Consider the following 23,982-nt stretch of genomic DNA (forward strand, 5'->3'; position numbering starts at 1 on the left):
ACAGTAAAAATAGAATTGTGACATGTACGTGCACATCTTGTTAGTATAGACCAGGGGTAGGGAACCTATCATGCGTTGAAAGGATCTGAAAAGATCAGGCCCATGAAATTATCGGGTACTGACACGACCTACAGCATCATAGGGCTATTTAAGCCCCACCCACTGAGCAAACAGGAGGAGCCACAGATCAATCACTATTAATAAATCATAATAACACACAGGTAATAATATTAATGTAAGTTACTGAATGTCTCCCCCTGGTGGTAAAAAGCAGAACTCAAAGGTTTTTATTCTTTCTCCTTCTTCGTCCTCAGAGCTTTTGTCTCTTCCTCTGCGTCGATCGCCGCCTGCACCAGCTGTGGTGACCCCCCCTCCTGGTTAGGCTCCACCCACACGGTCAGAGGCTGGAGAGGAGTGAAGTGAAGGATGTGAGGATGAGGAAATAAGGTGGACGGCTGGTTTCGGAGGAACTTCTCCAACTTCTTGGAGGCTTTTTTGTTGGTGACGAACCATTCCTGGAGGTTTGGATGTTAAACACACCTGAAGGTTAGTCTGAGACCATCATCATCATCACATTATGGAAGGACACTATTTAGTGTCATTTCTGTCTAAGTTTGTGTCTTATTTGGACATAAAGTATACCTGTAGGGAAAATGTGAGAAATGTGTTAAATGTGTTACCAATAAACTAAATATGTGCAACTTTTTTATTTATTCTTTAAAAACACATTAAAAGGACCTTTTAGAACAATTTTATTCTTTGGGGCATAAACTATGGGGAGTCTCCATTTTTGACAGGATATGACATACATTGGTTGATGGTCACGGCCCGTGGCTTTAAATAAATGGTGCATTGTGGGAGGTAGAGGCGTAACAGGAAGTGTAGTTTTTCAGCAGCTGTGTGTAACCCCTCCCTCAGTGATAAAGGTTGTATGTTAGGAGAGGATTAAATATCACCTTTCTCACTAACTTCCCGCATCCTGCGAGTCTCCCTGCACGCGCTCAGCATCACAATCAGCCTAACGGGCTAATAGAGCTGTTGTTAGCAGCAGAAACGAGCCATGGCTGAGTAGTTAGGTATTGGAAGAGCACAATTATGGTTAGAAACGGTGATGAAAGCTGCGTGAAAGGATATCTGTTCATTGATTGGATGAAGATCAGCACCTAAACCAACAGGTAAGTTCTCCTGACAGAGTTCATCATTTAGTCATAAGGAAATAAGAGAGAACAATATGGTGGGGGTGTGGTTAGTGCCATGACACCCCCATAATATCCCCTATAAACAGAAACGCAGTAGTACTCTGCATTCAACCACTTTCTGTGAAGGAATTCTGTCCATGAGCTTAGCCTATTAGCTTAGCCTATTAGCTTAGGCCATTAGCTTAGCCCACAGATCCCTCTCATAGCACCCAATGTGGTGTGAACGTAAACATTTTAAGTGTGTATCCCGTACCGACATCATGGAGCCAACATCTGGATAACTCTGACTTAGTGGCTCAGAGACACTAAACAAATGCTTCTGTTGTTATAGCAACCATGAGCTTTACACACCACCATTGTTCAGAAACTGTAGACCAACAAAACAAAAATCAACCAACATGTGTCATATCCTGTCCAAAATGGAGACTAGTTTATAAGTTATAAAATCGTTCTAAAAAGTCCTTTTAGTGTGTTTTTTATAAAAAGGTGAACACATTTTGTTCATTAAACACTTTTTTGTGATATACATTTTCTCTACAGGTACCCTTTAACGTCTCTGTCCCTGAGGGGGCGGAGCTTCCCATAGATCCTGTATAAATTTGTGAGATGATAACTGCTCTACCTGTGAGTGCACGGTGTTGATGTGATACTTCACTCCGCTCTCTGAGTGAAACTCTTTGCTGCAGATCAAACATCGGTACTTCCCCACCTCGAAGTCACCCTGAAGTTGGAACACGACATCACAGAGAGAACCATCAGGAACTATGGACTCTACTTTATGGAACCATCAGGAACCATGGACTCTACTTTATGGAACCATCAGGAACCATGGACTCTACTTTATGGAACCATCAGGAACCATGGACTCCACTTTAAAGAACCATCAGGAACCATGGACTTCACTTCATAAAACCATGCGGAACCATGGACTCTACTTTATGGAACCATGAGGAACCATTGCCTCTACTTTATGGAACCAGGAGTGAAACCAAACATGTTCTAACCTTGGTGCAGAGTCCCAAATGAGCTTTGAGTCCAGAGATGCTGGTGTAGGTGCAGACACAACCCTGGAGGACACATCAACACACCTCAGTGTGTATTCATTAAAGGGATCAACACAATCAGACAGAACATTACATGATCACCAGTCACACCGGAACACCTACACCACACTAATGGCGCATTTCCACGGGTGGTATCGGCTCTACTCTCATTTTTCCCATTTCCACTGGGAAAAAGTACCTCCTCCGTGGTACCTGGTGCTGCTTTTGTTAGTTCCTCCTTTGTTAAGGTTCCAAAAAAAGCCCTGGTCTGAAAATGTGACGCAGACATAAAGTAGACACTGATTGGTTCAGAGAATCATCAACTCACACACACAGAAGAAACGTTTGGCCACCATTGATTTTTCTTGGCGATCTTGTGAGGATGGCAGCAAAAAAGTGTGATGTGGTGAGTCTGGCAGTTTCACGTTAGGTTGGTGCTCAATGGAAGCGAGGAGTGTGGAGCCGTGTAGAGCTGATACTGCCAATGGAAAAGCTCCATAAAAGACTTTTCAACTTCTGCTGTTTTCTGACATGTTTTAGATTTATTTGATGTTTTTTGTCTCACCTGGTTTGGACACTGGACCTTCCTCTGCAGCTTCACCTCGTTCTTCCACTTCCTCAGAACCTCCTGGCTGAAGGCCGGCAGCCCTGGACGACTGTACTTCAGCTGAGGAACCACATGTTAACATCAAGCCCTGAGCTTTAGTAACGACTGAGGAACTACTATCACAGCGGGTTTGTTTGATCTAAGGGCCATGTGATCAACATTCATGTCAGCATTTAGAATAATGTGTTAACACAGGAAAGAACTGAGAGTTTTCATAGTCATTTTTCGTGTTTTTCCTGTCATTCTGTGTTTTTGTTGTTGTCTTGCTTGTTATGAGGCATTTTTTGTTTTTATGTTTTTATGTTGCCATTTTGTGTTTTTTGGAGACATATTGTGTATTTCTATTGTTGGTATAGTGGGTTTGAGGAGTCATTTTGTGTTTTTTCTTGTATTTTTGTGTACTTTTTTGTAATTTTGTATATTTTTTTTAGTCATTTTGTGTATTTTTGTTCTGTTTGTGTTATTTAGAGTAATTTTGTGTATTATTATTATTATTGAGTATTTTCTGTGTTTTTCTTGTCTTTTACTGTATTTTTCTGCAATGCTGTAATTCTTATTTTTTTTTCACATATTCTTGCTTTTGTTTTGTGTACTTTTGTGTCATTTCGTATGTTTACTTTGAGAGCTGCATATAATTACACAGAGCCAGTTGCCCATGTCTACTTTAAACTGTTGGACATGGACAGGTAGACACAGACATGGCAATAATGCACTAGTAGTAACCACCGCTACCTTCTTGTCGTCCGGTACCAGGTCGGACTGGAACTTCCTCTTGGGCCAGTCTTTGGGCGGCTCATTGCTGGCGATCTCTGCGAGGTGGAAGTTAGCGACCAGCGCCGACGCCCGCTGCACCCGCCCGCTGGGCGTCCTCTCAGGTTTGGACTCAGTGAAGTTCTTCAGGGACTTGTCCTGCTCCTCGTCTGGTTTGTGAGGCGTCTGTAGAGCAGAGCAGAGATAGTAGCACACTTTGAACACCAGGGGGCCATAGGTGGGTAAGTGGGACGCGGCTCACTGGAGCGTGCTCAGACTTCAGGTGGTACTCCAGGCCCGCCTTAGATCTGTAGGTCTTCCCGCACAGAGAACAGCTCAGCAGCATCTTCTCCAGCTCTGACTGCTCCTTCCCACACTTCCTCATGTGGTACACGTAGCCCATGATGCTCGTGAAGGCGGCGCCACAGCCCTGCACAGGAGAGAGGACGCATTAGGACTACAAAGATGGAGCGAGCAGACAGGACTACAAAGATGGAGGTTGTAGGATCAGGAATCTTAATATACAGGACTACAAAAATGGAGCAGACTGGACAACAAAGATAAAGCACAAGACTACAAAGATGGAGCAGCAGACAATAAAGATGGAGGTTGTAGGAAAATTAATCTGCAGACAGGACAACAAAGATGGTCAGAACATGATGAAAACCTTCCTGGTTTGAAATGGTATGTTGAATAAACTGGTGTGTTTCTAACCTGTGTGGAACACTTTAACCTTCCCAGTCTTTTCAGGACTTTCCTCAGTTTGTCTTTAGCAGCTCGATCGTTCACGTCTGCGGACGGCTGAAATACACAGGCTGCAGGTGAGACACAGAGGGACAGGACACAGAGACACAGAGGGACAGGACACAGAGACACAGAGGGACAGGACACAGAGACACACTCACCAGGTGACTGTGGTCGGCCATGATGTGATACTTCATCCCAGTGGAGGATTTGAGCTGCTTCTCACAGTGTGGACAGGTGAAGGGCTGCTGCACACACACACACACACATACACACACATGTTGTGCTCCCATGTCTCTCACACACACACACACACACACACATGTTGTTCTCCCATGTCTCACACACACACACACACACACACACACACACACACACACACACACACACACACACACACACACACACACACACACACTCTCTGCTGTGTCCCACCTGTGTACAGGTGTCCATGTGTTTCTTCAGTCCTTCCAGAGTCTTCCTGCTCACTCTCCTACACCTGGGACACGTCGCTCTACCTTTAGCTTCAATCTGTAGCTGCCAGAGCTCCTCCTCACTGCCTGTGCACAAGCCCCGCCCCCTACTGCTTAGATTATAGCGTCACAAAGAGGTTATATTACATCCTAGATTTTAGTGCAGACTATATTAAACAGGTGAGTGGTTCCCAAACTTTTTATAACACGTGTCATCACTCATATCATGTACAATATCACAGGCGACAAGAAAGCACTTCATTTTAATGTCCTACAGCCTTTGTCACAGTTAGAACTCCCGCCTGCACAACCGTGGGAACAGCGAAATATTGTGTTCTCTCTCTCTCTTTTTTTAAATAATTGTACATACAAAGTAGTAAAATAAAATATCATTATTTTTGTGTAGTTGTATATTGCAATAATAATGTGTGTGTCATGTGTTTATAACGTCATGGTTTCCCACAGTTGAAAAAGGAAGAACTTGACCAGACTCAGGATTTCACTCCTTACTTGTAGAAAAGGCCCCAAAGTTAATAATGATAATTACAGTTGTTTATGGAGGTCTGTTTTATCTATTTCTGTGTGCAGAATATGTTTTTTCAACGCAGTGATCAGTACGAGACTCGAAAGAAGGGGTGTTACGCAGAAAATAGTTGACCAGTTGATCAGTGGGCTTTGGCAGTAAAGTGACGACTTAGTGAGTACCCACCTCTAGTTGTCATATTGTTGGTGTTTTACCCATGTTCATGTAAGTTTGGTTGGTTAATGTGAGTGAAAGCACGAGTCTGCGTGCTCACAGTGTGATCGGTGCGTTCATGGTGGCCCACCTGGCTCTGTGCGTCAGTTCTGCAAATAGTGCTACTGCCTAGCGATCCACCCCAGCTGCATCATCTTAATAAGAGGGTAGAAGAGCTTCCCTGTGTTAAGGAAGAGGCCATGCCAACCCCAACTATTAATCACTCTGTGGGTCAACCAAAAATTCCACACTAATTCCGTGAACTCCCTCCTACCACACAAGGCCAATGGATGACAATACCCGTGACTCACCTCCCTGGTTCAAGCCTATTGAGCCTCTGCCACAGCCAAACAGTTGTCCTGCAGCTGGACTCAAGTTTCCTGCAGCTTATGGTGGTTAAAGGAGTGAGCTTGGATATGACTCCCCCCCCACAGCAGCACTCAAGCATGTCAAGGTCACAGCAACTGCCTGCCGGACGACCTCAGGGAAATAATTACCTCATCTCCGGGCCAAGTTACCATGGGCCACGCCCATCAATCCCTAACTTCTCAAGTCGAGACCCAAGTGAGTTTGCGCGGCTCAAGACTGCAACCGAGCTGTTTAAGTACCAGGTGTTGGTCGATCACCTGTACCTAGAAAAGGCCAAGTTAATTGCCGACGCCTACCTCAACTCTCTGACGCCCTTCTCAGACACGATGGTCACCCTGAATGACAAGTATGGCCAAAGATAGCTCTGAGGCGTATAGCTGCTGTGTTGGACGCACCAGCCATCAGGCGTGGAGATCTGGCTGCACTCGAGAAGTTTGCACTCCAGATACAGTCACTGGTGGGAATGCTGAGAATATTGGGGCCTGAAGGAGAATTTGAATTACAGTGTAGCTCTCATGTTGCTCGTTTGCTTAGTAAGCTGCTGCATGTTCCATCAGGGCACACGCACCCACACCTTACTGGACCTTTCAGAATGGCTTAAATATAAGTCTTGGTGCCTGGACTCTGAAGGACAGATAGCGGAGAGATGGGCTCGAGAGAAGTCGGTGTTCAAACCCAAAGAATGACAGGGCAAGCGATCCATCACTGTCCTCCATTGTGCAAAGGAAGAAGCTAGGAAACCCGAAGTTCCAGGGCCAGGGAGCTCCTTTAAAGGGAACAAAAGCCGGCCATACTGTCCATTCTGTAACAACAAAGAGAACTACCTCAGCCAGTGTATAGCAGTATCCAAGCTAACCAAGGAGCAGCTGACAGAATGGATAAGGAGTAATAAGAGGTGTTGGCGCTGTGCACGGCCACACCAAGCGGCCCAGTGTAACTTGACAAGGACTTGTATTCTCTGCCAGGGGAAAATCTTCAGGTTCTGCATGAGGTCAATGTGAGATCACCTAAATCAGCAACAACATCCGCAGTAGAGAACCAAGGGCCACGACTGAGGTACTATACCTAGACAGACCAAGAGATGTAGTCAGAGTTCACATTCACCATGGTGACCGAACACTCGGCACCTTTGCCATACTGGACGATGGTTCAGAGAGAACTATGCTGTTGCCTGAAGCAGCGGAGAAGTTAGGTCTGCAAGGAACCCCAGAAGACCTACTTCTGCGTACAATCAGACAGGATGTACATACTCTTGGCGGTGCATTGGTGTCATTCACAGTTTCTTCTCTTACAAAGCCAAAGAAAAGGTTCAAGATTTCAGGGGCATTCACTTCAGCTTGCATCGGGTTAGCCAACCATACATACCCCATCAAGCAACTTCAGCAAAAGTACAAGCATCTTATTGGCCTTCCCCTGTGTAATCTCACAAAGGTGGAGCCCTTGCTTCTCATTGGGAGTGACCACCCCCATCTGATCACTCCCATTGAACCCGTCAGGTTGGGACCTCCAGGAGGGCCTACTGCCATCTGCACTAAACTGGGCTGGACACTGCAGGGCCCAGCTTGTTTAGTTACTTTAGCTATGTGAATATATATATATATTTTATATTAAGTTGATATTGTTACTTTACATAAGTGAAGTCAATTTATGTTTGTTATTCTTTATTATTGTAAATGTATTTTGTTATAATGTCTTTATAGAAACCACACACACATAAACCAAGTAAAGAAGGAGTTAAGTCTGAAACCTCTCTCTGCTCTTTTCTCCATCACACTTAGGAACGGTGACCATAAGGCTGGGATACACTGTGCGATTTTTCCAATCGTTGTTCTCAGCTCCAGCTCAAACTGTACGACTGTGCAGAGCCCGAATGTGCGCAGCTCATGATTCATGTTCTCACACTGTATGGACTGACACGACACGTCGGGGTCTTGTTTCCGGATATGCAACATACAAATTAGAAGAACTCTGAAGCGTCGCCATTAAAACAGACGAAGAAGAAAAACCCGGAAGTGGAGAGACGCTCACAAATCTCAGCAAAAAGAGCTTTAAAAAAGAAAAGATGGCAAAGTGATGGATCAGGAGCTGGATGGACAGACGTGGGCAGTACAGTCCGTCAATTTTACAGCGGTCCTACGGTGTGCGCGCATGCGCAGTGTGAGCATTCAAACATGTTTGAAATCCTTACAACCTATGATTGCTGATCGGGAGCTGGTCGTGGGGTGTTCATCACTTCTCGTGACCCCATGTATACTACACTATGTATACTACACTGTATATATACTACACCATGTATATTACACTATGTATACTACACTGTATATATACTACACCATGTATATTACACTATGTATACTACACTGTATATATACACTACACCATGTATACTACACCATGTATACTACACTGTATATATACTACACCATGTATATTACACTATGTATACTACACTGTATATATACTACACCATGTATACTTCAACCAACTGAGTCAATTCTTAACATTCAACAAAATATTTGATAAATTTCAGTCAGGTTTTCGTTCTCATCACAGCACTGAAACTGCTCTTATCAAAGTGATCAATGACATAAGGTTGAACACTGATTCAGGAAAAGTATCTGTTCTCATTCTGTTGGATCTAAGTGCTGCATTTGACACTGTAGATCATACAATTTTGTTGCACAGATTGCAAACATGGGTTGGACTAAATGGAAAAGTAATGCAATGGTTTAAGTCATACTTGGAGGAGCGAAGCTATTTTGTAAGCATTGGAAACTTTGAATCTGACAGATTACCAATGTCCTGTGGGGTTCCTCAGGGATCTGTTCTTGGACCCCTTCTGTTTAGCCTTTATATGCTTCCTTTAGGACAAATTTTACAGAACTGTAAGGTTGATTATCAGAGCTATGCAGATGACACACAACTATATCTATCACTGAACCCAGATGACCATGGTCCCATTGAGGTGTTGTGTGACTGTTTAGAAAAAGTAAACTGCTGGATGAGTGAAAACTTCCTTCAACTAAACCATGACAAGACGGAGGTGATTGTCTTTGGTAACAAGGAAAAGAGGACTGCTGTCAGCAATTATCTTGAGTCTCGATCTTTAAAAGCTAAAGACCAAGTCAAAAACCTTGGTGTTCTGATTGACTCAGATCTTACATTCAGCAGTCAGATCAAATCTATCACAAAAACAGCCTTCTACCACCTAAAGAACATCTCCAGAGTGAAAGGTTTAATGGCTCAGAAAGATCAGGAGAAACTGGTCCATGCTTTAATCTCCAGCAGACTGGACTATTGTAATGGTCTTCTGACAGGAATCCCCCAAAAGAGCATCAAACAGCTACAGCTGGTTCAGAACGCTGCAGCTCGGGTCTTAACCAGAACAAAGAGGTCAGAGCACATTACTCCAGTTTTAAAGTCTTTACACTGGCTCCCAGTCAGCCTCAGAATAGACTTTAAAGTTCTGCTGCTGGTGTATAAATCTGTGAATGGGTTTGGTCCAGAATATATCAGTGACATGTTAGTCAGGTATGAACCCAGCAGGTCTCTCAGATCTATGGACACAGATCAGATAGTGGAGCCCAGAGTTCACAGTAAACATGGTGATGCTGCTTTTAGTTGTTATGCTGCAAAGAAGTGGAACAAACTGCCAGCGGAGCTGAAGTCAGCATCACATGTGAACATTTTTAAATCAAAGTTAAAGGAACTTTTTTTCTCTACTGTGTATGATTGAGAGAGAGATTTTTTTGTCATGTTGTTGATGTAATGATGATTTTACTGATGATTTTAAATGTTCTTATTGATTTAAATGTTCTTATTGATTTTAAACAATTGAATGTTTTATCATGTAAAGCACTTTGAGTTGCCTTGAGTATGAAATGCGCTATATAAATAAATTTGCCTTGCCTTGCCTTGCCTTACTACGATGCACGACACACGATCTAGCAGAGACTCACATGATCCCACAAAATAGTCGCACGAGTCAAACATCGGCTCAAAATGGGCCAAAAATCGCAGTGTATGCCTGCCTTAAAGTGGTGTTCTAGCCGACACCCTGGTGTGAACCTAGTGCACAACACAGAACCAGCGCCTACGATGAACTATCATCATCATCATCTCCACAACATTACTTTTATTCTTTCCAGTGACAAGAAAGGTGTAAAACCTTTGAACACAAAACACAATGCTAATAAGTTCATCATTTTTTATCAAACAAGGTAAATACAAATAAACACAATTTCAGGTCAGTACAATTAATTTGGTAAAAGTATATTTTAAACTTTTTTTTATTAAATCAATGCAGGTATTAATCTGTAAAATGAGGCATTAACCAAACAGAAAACTAGGTCTACTTTTATAACCTGAAACTCCTGGAGAGAGGCTGGACGCTCTACTTCTCTGGCGTTGCCCGCGGGGAGAGGTGGCGGGCTGGGGTGGGCTTGCTTATTGCCCCCCAGCTCAGCCGCCACGTGTTGGAGTTTACCCCAGTGAGAGGATCGCGTCCCTACGCCTTCGGGTTGGGGACAGGTCTCTCACTGTTGTTTCGGCCTACGGGCCCAACATTGGCGCAGAGTACCCGGCCTTCTTGGAGTCCCTGGGAAGGGCACTAGACGGTGTCACGACTGGGGACTCCATTGTTCTACTGGGGGACTTCAACGCCCACGTGGGCTGCGACAGTGAGACCTGGACAGGGGTGATTGGGAAGAACGGCCTCCACGATCTGAACCCGAGTGGTGTTTTGTTATTGGACTTCTGTGCTAGTTACAGTTTGTCCATAACGAACACCATGTTCGAGCACAAGGGTGTCCATAAGTGCACGTGGCACCAGGACACTCTAGGCCGGAGGTCGATGATCGACTTTGTAGTTGTATCACCTGATCTCCGGCCGCGTGTCTCGGACACTCGGGTGAAGAGAGGGGCTGAGCTGTCAACCGACCACCAGCTGGATCCGCTGGCAGGGAAGGAAGCCGGTCAGATCTGGCAAGCCCAAACGTGTGGTGAGGGTCTGTTGGGAACGTCTGGTGGATCCCTCTGTCAGTGGGGTCTTCAACTCCCACCTCCGGATGAGCTACTCCCAGATCCCGAAGGAGGTGGGAGACATGGAGTCCGAGTGGACCATGTTCTCCTCCTCCATTGTCGATGCGGCCGTTTGCAGCTGTGGCCGTAAAGTCTTTTTTTTTTTTTTTTGTACATGCCGAAAAAGGAGACGAGAGAAGCAGTTTGCTTATCTGGGTCCCGTCCCCTGTTTTACCATCGCAAATTTACATGGGTTTACATGTCTCTCTGGTCAAACATTCTTGAGTTGTTCTGAACAGTCCTTTTTTGTGTATTCTCATCTGTAGTCAGTGTTGTCTTTTTTTTTAAATTCCTCCTCCTCTCTATCGTTGTTTGTGTTGGCCTTGTTCCCTGCCAGACGTTGTTAGCGTTCCTCCAGTTCAAGAACAGTTCCTCTTTCGAAGGTGTTTGGAAGGTTTTTCCCTTTTCATCCATAATGTCACCACTCGGGAATGTCTCTTTTGGACACACAAGTTTGCAGCTTGTTTTGTCTCTACATCAAGGTTAATCCAGCTGTTGTTAGTTCTATTGGCAGTGTTGTATTTTCCACTGTTAGATTTAACTTGTATAAACACATTATATCTTAGTTCATAAGCAAGGTAGTAATTTCATTGTACAGGAAAACGTGTTTCTAACTGCACATATGACAATAAACACTTTGAATTTAAATTTAATGTAATCCTTAATCACCCCACCACCTAGCAATTGAAATGAATAAATGACAGACCTTTTTTACTCTTGGTTTCCACATTTAATTCAGTCTCCGTAAAATAATCACAGTCTGAGTTTTGTTTCCAGTGTTTATATAGATCTGGGTCCATATCCATGATTACCATCAGTAATGTTGTTGTTTAGGTGGATCCTTCGTATTTTCCCAAGTCTTCCATCGTTTTGATGAGGATTGGTTTTCTGTTCTCTTCTCCCAGTGGTGTGATATAAATCCTGCAGTTCCTTGTCCACGTCTTTAGAATCTTTCCTCCTTTTTTTATTTGGCGTGCCTTCCATGCGATGCTTGCATTTTTTTTTGTCAGGCTTTCATTAATAAAAACCTTCGTTTCTTTCAGCTTTCTTCCTTGCTTCAGTAGTTGTCCTTTGAATTTCATATTCGTGAAGGTTATTTTTACAGCTCTGATATCATTTTTCTTTGGCAGGAGTTGATGTTGTCAGGGTTCAGGACAATGTCCTTCGACTCCAGGTAGTCAATGACCTGTTGTTCAATCGATTTTGTTTCTTCGTCACTCGCGTAACTCCTGGGTTTTATCTTTAGGCCTGTGATGATGACATCTTTCTCTCTGTCCTTTTGTTCCAACTCTTCAACCCTGGCGTTCAACAATTTTATCTCTTCAGCATTTCTTTCATTCTTCTCTTTCAGTACCTTTGCTTCGCTTTGTAGGTTTTCCAGTGAGTTTTACTGCGTCTTTTCCAACGACTTTATCTCGGCAGATAGGTTTCGTAGACCCTCGCGTATCATCTCCTTGACCTCTTCCAAACCCGAATTGGGTTCTGAAGGGCCTCCCTGCGGTTTTTTCACCATTTTCCTTCAGTCTTGGGCCCAATTTTTCAGGCTTTTCTGCTGTAGCCAGCTGTAGCCAAGGTCGTGTTATCGGAGCGAATGAAAACACGTCTGCTCTCTCCAAAGACCAGAGACTTCTTTTGAAGTCTTCTCCATGAGTTCGGAGAAGCCATGGAGGAGGACTATCGGTCGGCCTCGAAGAGATTCTGGCAAACCGTTCGGCGCCTCAGGAGGGGGAAGCAGTGCTTCAGCAACACTGTTTACAGTGCAGGGGGGGAGCTGCTGACCTCAACTGGGGATGTTGTCGGGCAGTGGAAGGAGTACTTCGAGGGTCTCCTCAATCCCACTGCCACCTTTTCCGATGAGGAAGCAGAGGCTGGGGACTCAGAGGCGGACTCGCCCATCTCCCGGGCTGAAGTCACCGAGGTGGTTGAAAAGCTCCTCGGGGGCAGGGCTTCGGGGGTGGATGAGATTCGTCCTGAGTACCTTAAGTCTCTGGATGTTGTAGGACTGTCTTGGTTGACACGTCTCTGCAACATCGCGTGGCAGTTAGGGACAGTGCCTCTGGACTGGTAGACCGGGGTGGTGGTCCCTCTCTTTAAGAAGGGGGATCGGAGGGTGTGCTCCAACTACAGAGGGATCACACTCCTCAGCCTCCCCGGCAAGGTCTACTCCAGGGTGCTGGAGAGGAGGATCCGGCCGATAGTCGAACCTCAGATTCAGGAGGAACAATGCGGTTTTCGTCCCGGTCGCGGCACACTGGACCAGCTCTATACCCTTCATCGGGTGCTCGAGGGTTTGTGGGAGTTCGCCCAACCAGTCCATATGTGCTTTGTGGATCTGGAGAAGGCGTTCGACCGTGTCCCTCGTGGTGGCCTGTGGGAGTATGGGGTCCGGGGCCCTTTGCTAAGGGCTGTCCGTTCCCTGTATGACCGCAGCAGGAGCCTGGTTCGCATTGCCGGCAGTAAGTCAGACCTGTTCCCAGTGCATGTTGGTCTCCGCAAGGGCTGCCCTTTGTCACCGGTTCTGTTCATTACTTTTATGGACAGAATTTCTAGGTGCAGCTAGGGACCGGAGGGGGTCCGATTTGGGAACTTCAGGATTTCATCTCTGCTGTTTGCAGATGATGTTGTGCTGTTGGCTTCCTCAAATCAGGACCTTCAGCGTGCACTGGGGCGGTTTGCAGCCGAGTGTGAAGCGGCCGGGATGAGGATCAGCACCTCCAAATCTGAGGCAATGGTTCTCCACTGGAAAAAGGTGGCTTCCCCTCTCTGGGTCGGTGGAGAGTCCTTGCCTCAAGTGGAGGAGCTCAAGTATCTCGGGGTCTTGTTCACGAGTGAGGTGTTTCAGACATGTCCTATTGGGAAGAGGCCTCGTGGAAGGCCCAGGACACGCTGGAGGGACTATGTCTCTGAGCTGGCCTGGTGTCGCCTCGGGGTCCCCCCAGAACGGCTGGAGGAGGTGTGCGTGGATCGGAAGGTCTGGGCATCTCTGCTGAGACTGCTGCCTCCGCGACCCGGCCCCGGATAAAGAGGAAGAAGATGAATGGATGGATGGATGGATTTTTCCTTATGTTTAAATAAATTATAGATAGTACAATTTTAATTTAACAATTTCTCAACAGAAATACTTTTATTATATTATTTTCATACACAAATTCAATATTTTCACTCTAAATTTCATTAAAGAGAAATTTACTATATTTTAAATACTAACTTAATTTAGTATTTTAATACATGAACAAGGTTTTAAGCTAATGTTAAACTATTTTCCTCTTCTCATATAATTAACTCAGCAAATGAATTAAACAATAAATAAGTTCACATTTTAACAGTCCAGTTATTATGAGCTCACTAGTAGCCCTTTGGTTTCAGTCCTTTTCCTGTGCGTATTGTGACTTTCTCATCAGTGCAATTAGCGCTCACCTGTTGAGGTGCACCACGGAGAATCATGCACACACACGGAGCAGTATGAGCATGCATCGGCATGCGCTTGGAGCGGCACATGCACCCAGTATTACGCCTGGTTTATGTTTGACGGGCGCGGGATGCGCGCGCCAAAAATGACGTCACCACGCACCCCACGCTCGGAGCACTCAGGCAGATCGCTGCAACAGTATGGTTTCCCGCGGAGCATACCGTTTAGGAACCACTGCATTAGGTTACACCTCTGTTTATATTTTAGATTACTCTATAGATTCTTTCTCTGATTACACTACGCAGATTATTAGATTATACCACAAATTAGGTTTTACTACATATTGTTCCCTGATTATTGCTCATCTCATATCTCAGACTGTTCCTCAGATTATCACTCATAGCTGAGATTATTTTTTAGATTCTGTTACACAGATTAGGCTACACTTTACATTATTATTATTATTTTATTTTAAATGACAATTTTTATTCTTTAGATTAAATCACAGATTAGACTATGCCTCATATTATTCCCAGATGATTTATTATATCATCATACTTTAGATTATTCAGATTATTCCCTATCATTCTTCAGAAGATTCCAGATCTGATCTTTAAACCTGTCAATGGTTTTGTACAAGTACTTTTTTTAGGACTCCACATCTGACAAAAAACAATACATTCTGACACCTGAATGTGTTATTATTGTTATTATTATTATTATTCATGAATTTTATATAGTGCTTTTCTGGGTACTCAAAGTCGCTTTACAATGAAGGGCATTGTCCCAGGGCACCTCGGCAGGTGCCCTGGGACCTCACCAGCTACCAGAACAACTTCCGTTTTATTTTGGTCCGCAGCACCAGGACTTGAACCGATGACACACCGGTTCCCAACATATGTCCTGACTGAGCCACTGCTGCTCTAATCTTATAGAATATTTTGGAGAACAATGTCTGTTACATATTTGGTTCTAATGACATCTACGTGATGAGAACAAGATGTTAGGTCATGTGATCCTACCTGGAGGAAAAGTGGGAGGAGCTTCCTTGGTCCCAGGTTTCCAGTCTTTGTGTTCCCTGACAGCCTGTAGTTGTAGTCCTGTTCCCCCAGAGCCTGGAGGTTCAAATGGGGGAAACTCAGAGGGAACGCTGCCCCCTGGAGGCTGAGGGAGGAGATGGTTCCCCTCTGGTTCAACTCTCTGGACTTTCTTCATGTTCACGTCTTCAAAATAAAAGGACATGAAAAAGATCTAAACCAAAAAACTCTCACACACTGAAAAACCGTCAAAACTTTCTCACTTATTCACAAGATAACATGAGCACCAGTAGAACCGTTACACCAGCTGGTTTGTACACCCAATGTCTCAGAAAGCAAAGCAGTCAGGGAACTGTTTCAGGACGTCTCCCTTGCTTTGTGTCGGATCACGCCGCTCACTCAGAACACACACACACACACACACACACACACACACACACACACACACACACACACACACACACACACACACACAGGATGCTGATTGGTCCAGCGTGCATCACCTGGTCTCCAGATGTTCTCCCAGCTGTGATTTTGGATCCGGCTGCTTCTCCACTCCCAGACTGGCTCCGCCCCTCGCTGCTGCCCCTCCTCCCATTGCTGGTTCTGGATCGTGTCCCTGCCGTCCCTCCACAGCTGCTCCTGGGCTCGGTTCCCGCCCTCGGTCCAGGTTCTAGGACTAGGAACCCAACCCTGGTCCTGGTCCTGGTGGAGCTGAGCTGCTTCCTGAGGCCAAACGTCTTTCGTCCTCGCTGTGGGCGGAGCCTCGCAGTCGGACTCGCTGCCATTGGGCGGGCTTTTGGATGACATCGCTGCACAGCTGGCGGTTGCGTAGGTGACGGTCGCCATAGAAACGCTCTGCAGGTCCTCGTACCTGAAATAAAGGTGTGGCTTAAACTGCTCGGCTTTAAAGTTTAACCCTCTGATGTTTCTTTCATATTTCAAGACTTTTCCTAATTTGATGGGTACAATTGGTTAAGCATAAAAATATTATATTTTGTCAATTTGGATGAAAACTATTTGAGATAAATTAATTGTAATGTAAAAGTTAATCCTGATGGTGGCGCTAGAGAACAGGTGTTTATTTATGGATTCAACTAATAAACAAAGTGTCTGACACAAAAACTTAGTCAATGATTTACTGAAAATCATTTTCTGGAGGAAAATATCCCTGAGCTCAGATTGACCCCAAAGGTCAAATGTGTTGGTGATATTTGAGGATATCAGGAGGGTTAAGGAAGCATTAGCATTAGTATTAGCAGAGTGTGTTGCAGGACGTGTGTGCACGTTACTGTCAAACACACACTACTGTCTGATAAGAACCTTTTCTCACGTCCACGACGTTTCATCCTCTCAGCGTCTTCGTCCTGAAACATCAAAGGAACAAAGCTGAACCAACAACTGAAGCAGAAGAAAGACACAAATACAGGACAAAACTACACAACAATATGAAAAGAAAAACACACAAAACAACAAGAAAAATACACAAAATGTCTCCAAACACTGTGGTTGGTGTAGCTGAGGACCTCTCCTCCACCTTCAGTTCTCCTCTGGCCTGGATCCTCATGTTCACTCTCATCATCACGTGGACCTTTGTCTTCATCCTCATCTTTGACATCGCGGACTACAACTCTGTCTCAGGTACGGACGGAGACGCGTCTTCACCTCAAAACCTTTTATACTTCAGCATACTGTATGTGTGTGTGTGTGTGTGTGTGTGTGTGTGTGTGTGTGTGTTCACCTTCTTCTTCTTCTGTAGAACGTATAAGGATGGTATTTCTACAGGAGGGCGTGGCAAGTCCACCACAGCGTCAGAGACACAACTGTCATTAACACAATCAGTGTGTGACATCTCATCGATTTATTTCATTTATGCATTTATTCATCAATAGCCCCGCCCCTTTACCCGCTGACCCCCCCTGTACAACCAGGTGACTACATGCTAAGCTAACACCAACATATGGGAACATAGACATAAACAGGTGATAACTTTGTTTACCCCTAAAGTAAACACACAAAATTAACACAAACTAAAAAAACAACAAAAATACACAGAATGACTCATCATACACAAAAAACAACATCAAAGATAAACAAAATGAATCAAAAAAATTGTACAAAAACACACAAAGCCTTTGTTTCCTGTGTCTTTGCTCTGATTGGTCGTTAGTCTAAATGTTGATCACGTGACCATCAGATACAATCACATGTTTGTGGCCCCGCCCCCTTTGATAAAAGTTGACTGTCTCTGAGTTAATGAGTTCCCACTGTGCAAACGTCACTGCACGGAGAGCGCGTACATCAGTGTGTGAATGCGTGTGCGTGACATTCAGCATAGACAGAACGCAGTGACGTGCCGTCAGGGTAGGCAAGGTAGGCAGTGCCTACCCAAGGATGAAGTGATATTTTGATTATTTGTTTTAATTATAATATAATTATAAATTATTTATTTTTCCATTTCCAATAGCCTACAGTACCTTTAAGTTTGAAAGTGTCAGCATTTTGTGCGTTTCATAGCCCAAATTACTAAACAGTGCTATTTCCTGGAACAGCTGCACAGTCTCAGTCCGCTGTAAGGCAGAGGGAGGCCACGCCCCCTTCCAAAGGCACGTTGCTCCTCTTCCTCCATTCCCATTGCGTGTTTTTACGTGTTTGCGCATGCGCAGTCAGGTCCCCAAGATGACAACCGCGTTATGCTAAATGCTATACGTACGTTCATAGTGCATTAGTGAATTGATATTGTAGGAGCCATAATTTATTTGTCAAAATACCTGTTTAATATGTTTTAGCATTTTACCTGACCTGTAGATGGGCGGAGCATGCAGTCTATTTAGGTTGCCCTGGTGATCACACACGTGTGGTCAATCAGGGGAGCAAACAGTTTTGAACGGTACTCAACGGTATGCAAAATTAAAGAGTCAAACACCAACGGACTATGTTTTCGTATACTTTGCCGGGAAGTACCTGTTGGAACAACTATCCCTGCACCACCAGAAGTGAACCCAGGTAAAAGGGACTTGGGCGCTTCAACTAAGTTCAAAACTTGCTTCGGTTGGAGGGAGGATTAAAGCGTGCACTGGTGAGAAAGCGCTGAGATAGGCCGGCGCTAAGCATTCTTGGTCAGCAACCCTGTCTCGGCCGGGCTATTGGAGCCACTCAAACGGCAAAGTGGGCTATTGGAGCTCACACAGCAGGGAGGCGGCTGGGACACAGGGTCTCGCCGCAGCAATCGGGCTCACACAGCGGCTGGGAGACGTGGTCTCGCAGCAGCAATCGGGCTCACACAGCGGCTGGGAGACGTGGTCTCGCCGCAGCAATCGGGCTCACACACAGCGGCTGCAGAGGGGCGGTGCCTCGCTGTGAGGAGCGAGGCCAGCGCATCGGGGTTGCAGCGACGCGCATCGGTTGTGGAGCGGCGCCGGTGCCAGCTGAAGCCACTGCTGCATCGGGCTTCGGCTATTGGAGCCACGGAAGCGGCTGGCTGGAGCCACAGCTCCAGAATAGGACTCTGAAGGCAGGCAGAGCATCAAAGCCCAGCCAACGCACCATTGTGGTATGTGGTTTGGATTGGAGGTACGTCAATGACAATGTGTGTCCGCTCACAGCAGTAAAGAAGCTCAATGTACTGATGGGAGATAGGCACCTGCTTTAGGAAACTGCGCGTCAAGACGTGCGCTCATTAACATTGGCGTAAAATATAAACTATTGTAAATAAAGCATCGACTAAGAGCCGACATGGCTGAAGATGAAGAGTGTATGGATGAGATGCTGCAAGTTGAGAAAAGGAACAAGCACGAAGTGAAATTAACACCCAAAGCTTTACTAGAAAAAATAAGCAATTTAGAAAAAGAAAGAAAGGTTAAAATAAATAAACTCTCCAAAGAGAAACAAGCTATTAATGTACTAATGGGCGACAAAGACAATATAAATGAGGTAAAAAGTGAATTTAACAAATATGTGGGTTTGTTTGAAGAAATAAGTAAAGTTCATAACATTTTGTTGGGTTTGCTGCCTCAAGAGGAAGCAGAAAAGCATGATATTTGGTTCCAAGCTAAAATGTTGAATGTCAATAATTTTATTGCTGTTCCAACAAAGTGGATCGATGAAGTTCAAAGTTGCCCAGCTGCTGTGTTAAGTTATGTTGTGCAGAATATAAATGAACAAAATACAGCAAAGGTGGCTCAACTAGAAGAGATCAACATTGAACCACATGATAGCATTTCGAATGTTGCTTCAAAATCCTCGAGGAAGGATTCATGCTGTAAGGGTTCCGCAAGGACCTGTTCATCCTCCACCAGTATTCGCTCAACAGCTTCTGAACATTTAAGAGCAGAGGCAGAAAGGGCTGCACTCTTAGCACGTGCCGCTGCTTTAAAGAGTAGGCATGCCCTAGAAGAGCAGTACTAAACCCAACAGTCAGCTGTAAAGGAAGTGTGGCTTCAAAACACTCTGATGGGATGGAGTCATATTTTCTTAAAGAATCAAAGACTAAGCCCACTTCTTTAAAGCCACTTGCTTCTAAATACGTGCCTCATCTTTCACTGCAAAAGAATCCGGAACCTTTGTCAAATAAGGAGGTTGCAATCAATTTAAATGCAGATCTCTACAGTCAGCAGTTGGAGCCCACATCCAGTCAAGTTCAGACCAACCTAAACCCTACAGTGTCTCAAAGCAATCAATCATCGACAGTTCAAAATCAATCAACAGGAGATCTGTGCAGTGTACTACAACAACAAAATGAGATTACAACTCTTCTTGTCAAAATGCAAAATTCCCATTTGTTGCCACACCGAGAGATTCCAACTTACAATGGAGATCCTTTACAGTTCAATTCATTTATAAAAGCTTTTGAGCACTGTGTAGAGAGAAAGACTAGCTGTAAAGGAGACTGTTTGTACTACCTGGAGCAGTACACCACTGGACAACCAAGAGACATTGTACGCAGCTGTCTTCACATGAATCCTGAAAGAGGTTATGATGTTGCCAAAGAACTACTAAAAGTTCACTTTGGAAATGAGTTACATGTAACAGCAGCTTATATAGAAAAGATAATCAGCTGGCCAAGTATTAAGTCTGAGGACACAAAAGCACTGACAGCCTTTGGGCTCTTCCTACGTGAATGTTGCAATGCAATGGAAGAGTTACGCTATTTAGATGAGTTAAGCATGTCTGCTAATATGAAACTTTTGATTCAAAAATTACCCTATAAACTTAGAGACAAATGGAGAACTAAGGCAAATGAAATTTTTGAAAGAACTGGTGATAGGGCACAGTTCAGAGATATCGTTAACTTTATTGAGTTGCAAAATAGAATCACTTCAGATCCAGTTTTTGGTGACATACAGGACACACATCCTCAATTAAAAAGAAATAGCTTTGCAACTCATGTTTTAGTTAAAGATAATTACAAGGTGATTGATAATAAACAGCAGGACACTTGGAAAAATGATGTTTCCGCTGCTGAGACGAGCTTTTCTTGTTTGTATTGTGCACATGATGGACATTCATTGGAGCAATGTCACCAACTGTGTAAAATTTCACATCGAGAAAAGTTAGAGTTTTTGAAGGAGAAGGGTCTATGTTTTGGCTGTCTAAAAACAGGGCATTTAAGTAAAGGCTGCGACAGGCGAAGCATTTGCATGCACTGTAAGAAATTACATCCCACTATTTTGCACATAAGACAAGCAGAGGTTGATCAAAAGTACAAAGAGCAGACAAAGAATTCCTCTCAACACTGCACAACTTCTTCCACCTGTGGTCATACAGGGGCTGGCCACCATAATGGCATTTTTCCCATCCTGCCTATTCAAGTCAAGAATTCTAAAGGAGATAAAATCATTAAAACATATGCATTTCTGGACCCAGGAAGTACAGGCACCTTCTGCTCTGAAAACCTCCTTCAAAAACTGAACACTCAAGGACACAAAGCTAAGATTCATCTCCGCACAATGGGCCATAACAGGACAGTTGTAACTTCGATCGTTAATGGCCTGGAGATTGCTGAATTATCAGGCAAGCAATTTTATCAGCTTCCTTGTGTGTTTTCACAGAAAGAGATGCCTGCTTCTACAGACAACATCATAAGTGAAAGAGAGAAGAGCAAATGGCCTTATCTGAAAGATCTTAAAATACCGTACATAAATGCAGACGTTGACCTGTTAATAGGCACCAATGCAGCCCAGTTGTTAGAACCTTGGGAGGTTATCAACAGTATGGGTGAGGGGCCTTACGCAATAAAAACTCTATTGGGGTGGGTTATAAATGGGTCAGTGCATGGACGTGGCTACAAGGAACCCGTGTATCCTCCAGTATATGCCAACAGAACTGTAGTTGACAGAATAGAGGAGCTGTTGACGAGTCAATACAATTATGACTTCATTGAAAAGTCAGGCACACAACAAGAAGAAATGAATGAGGCCAAAGATGGGGAGAACACAGCTCCTAGAAAGCAGAGGACCGCCACGGACGGAAAGAATAATAAAGCAGCTGACGGTAAAAAAGAGAAGAGACGGTCTAATCGATCTAAAAGTAAAGAGGACAACAACGTTGAAAAGGGTGAGAAGCAAGGGAAACACAAGACAAAGAAAAAGGATAAATCTCATAGTCGCAGTAAAAGCCGAGAAAAGAACAAACGATCAAAAAGTAGAGACAAAGGTCACAAACACAGAAGTGATGAGAAAAGAGGGCGCTCAAGAAGCAAAGCCAAAGTAAGGGTCAGAATTCGGATAAAAAACCAAAAAAAAAAAAAACAATTCTCATGCCTGGAGATGTTGTCATGGTTTTGGACTCCACAGCACCAAGTGGGTCATGGATACTTGGAAGAGTATTAGAAACCTTTACAGATAAGAACGGTCTGGTACGTGTGGGGCGTCTTCAAACCAAAACCAGTGTGATCGAAAGACCTGTAACAAAATTATGTTTATGTGAAACTACATTTTGAGGTACTGTATTTTGTGTGCAAACATGTTTGTTTTACATATTGATGTTTTTGTTTTGTTTACTTAGATATGGCTCCATTAATATTCAGTTTGGTAATTGCTTTGTCTTCTGCCAGTCGCAATTAGGGGCCGGTGTGTAGGAGCCATAATTTATTTGTCAAAATACCTGTTTAATATGTTTTAGCATTTTACCTGACCTGTAGATGGGCGGAGCATGCAGTCTATTTAGGTTGCCCTGGTGATCACACACGTGTGGTCAATCAGGGGAGCAAACAGTTTTGAACGGTACTCAACGGTATGCAAAATTAAAGAGTCAAACACCAACGGACTATGTTTTCGTATACTTTGCCGGGAAGTACCTGTTGGAACAACTATCCCTGCAGCACCAGAAGTGAACCCAGGTAAAAGGGACTTGGGCGCTTCAGATATCATGTGACTGCTGCTACGTTCTCTAGCTAGTGGGCGGGAAAACACTACAGTCATGATGACAGCGCTAGAGATGATAAATACACTTTTTTCGAGGAAAACCAACAGCTTTTAAAAGATGGAGACCAACACCTGAGCTACCAGACCTTCAGCAAAGGTAAGGTCAGAACATTGTTGGTACTTTCTACAGTGAATGGAACAAAAGGAAGGATTGACTTTGTGGATGTTCCTCACTGAGGATGTTCTGAGTTGCTGTTGTTGTCATTTTCTCCATGTTTCTGTGTTTCCAACACAAACAACAGATGTGCTGCCGTGTCATGAGATATATCTTGTTGGAGAGTATGGAGGCTATATTAAATAATTGTTTATGTTTCTTTAATGGTGTTTATGATGTTGATTTTGTTAGATGATAAATACTTGTTCATGTGGATCTTATTGGGTTTTTTCTTTCTTATTATGAATTTTATATTTTGATAAGTGCATTGAGATGACTTTGTTGGAAATTGCTTTATACAAATAAAGTTGATTAGATTTGAATTAACACTTGCCAGCAGAAACATATGAAATTGTCATTGGTGGTCTCCATTTGCAACGTGCCTACCCAACCCTAGTGGTCACAGCACGTCACTGGCAGAAAGCTGCAGAAACCCTGTGTGTGTGTGTGTGTGTGTGTGTGTGTGTGTGTGTGTGTGTGTGTGTGTGTGCGTGCGTGCGTGCGTGCGTGTGTGTGTGTGTGTGTGTGTGTGTGTGTGTGTGTGTGTGTGTGTGCGTGCGCGCGTGCGTGTGTCAGCAGCCTCCGTGCGCGTGCACAGCCTCATCCGTGGCCGCTCACGGTGTTCGTTCAGCGGACTGAAGCCTCACCTTCACACGCTCCGAAGCTCCACACCACCACCGGACGTTCCAGCCTCCTCTACGCGGGCAAAGGCTCCATCAGGACGGACACACGAGGGTCAGAGGCCCGGTGCTGATCCTGGTGCTGATGCGGATCAGAACCGACACAGCTGTGCGTGCGTGCGTGTGTAACGCCTCCGTTTGAACAAACAGAACCCGCATCTGCAGCTGCATTCACGGACTGTAGGAAAAAGCAGTCACAGTGTAAAGGGTAAAATAAAATAGAATAAACTATATATAAAAAGGGAAAAAAAGACTATGAAACAAACGTATCTAAACAA

The 23,982-nt window shown here is 44.3% G+C and overlaps 1 protein-coding gene across 4 annotated transcripts; it reads right to left on the reverse strand.

Annotated features, from left to right (window-relative positions):
• On the reverse strand, positions 1–23,871 carry znf512 (zinc finger protein 512). 4 transcript variants are annotated; one of them, XM_028440674.1, is made up of 13 exons: positions 23,672–23,871; positions 16,770–16,813; positions 15,950–16,320; positions 15,432–15,632; positions 4,779–4,903; positions 4,505–4,591; positions 4,314–4,400; positions 3,862–4,029; positions 3,582–3,785; positions 2,808–2,909; positions 2,204–2,266; positions 1,822–1,920; positions 1–515 (listed from the first exon to the last, which is right to left on the reverse strand). In XM_028440674.1, the coding sequence occupies exons 2-13, from the start codon at positions 16,793–16,795 to the stop codon at positions 288–290; spliced, it is 1,761 nt and encodes a 586-aa protein (XP_028296475.1). In that variant the 5' UTR covers positions 16,796–16,813; positions 23,672–23,871; the 3' UTR covers positions 1–287. The 4 variants fall into 4 exon arrangements, 2 of the variants coding, with proteins under 2 accessions (XP_028296475.1, XP_028296476.1); XR_003673010.1 differs by lacking the exon at positions 2,204–2,266 and adding an exon at positions 2,571–2,720 and having other exon boundaries at positions 488–515; XR_003673009.1 differs by lacking the exon at positions 1–515 and adding an exon at positions 2,571–2,720 and having other exon boundaries at positions 1,853–1,920.
• Between the last annotated feature and the right edge of the window lie 111 nt (positions 23,872–23,982).

The sequence above is a fragment of the Gouania willdenowi genome (genome assembly GCF_900634775.1).
Source record: "Gouania willdenowi chromosome 24 unlocalized genomic scaffold, fGouWil2.1 scaffold_320_arrow_ctg1, whole genome shotgun sequence".
Lineage (NCBI taxonomy): Eukaryota > Metazoa > Chordata > Actinopteri > Blenniiformes > Gobiesocidae > Gouania > Gouania willdenowi.

Excerpts from the sequence above, each read along its gene's own strand:
- znf512 (XM_028440674.1), bottom strand. The coding sequence starts at position 16,795 with ATGAAACGTCGTGGACGTGAGAAAAG. Across the intron at positions 4,904-15,431 it reads TCCTCCCACTTTTCCTCCAG|GCAGTGAGGAGGAGCTCTGG; the intron begins GTAGGATCACAT and ends GCTTGTGCACAG. Across the intron at positions 516-1,821 it reads TCAACACCGTGCACTCACAG|GAATGGTTCGTCACCAACAA; the intron begins GTAGAGCAGTTA and ends CCAAACCTCCAG.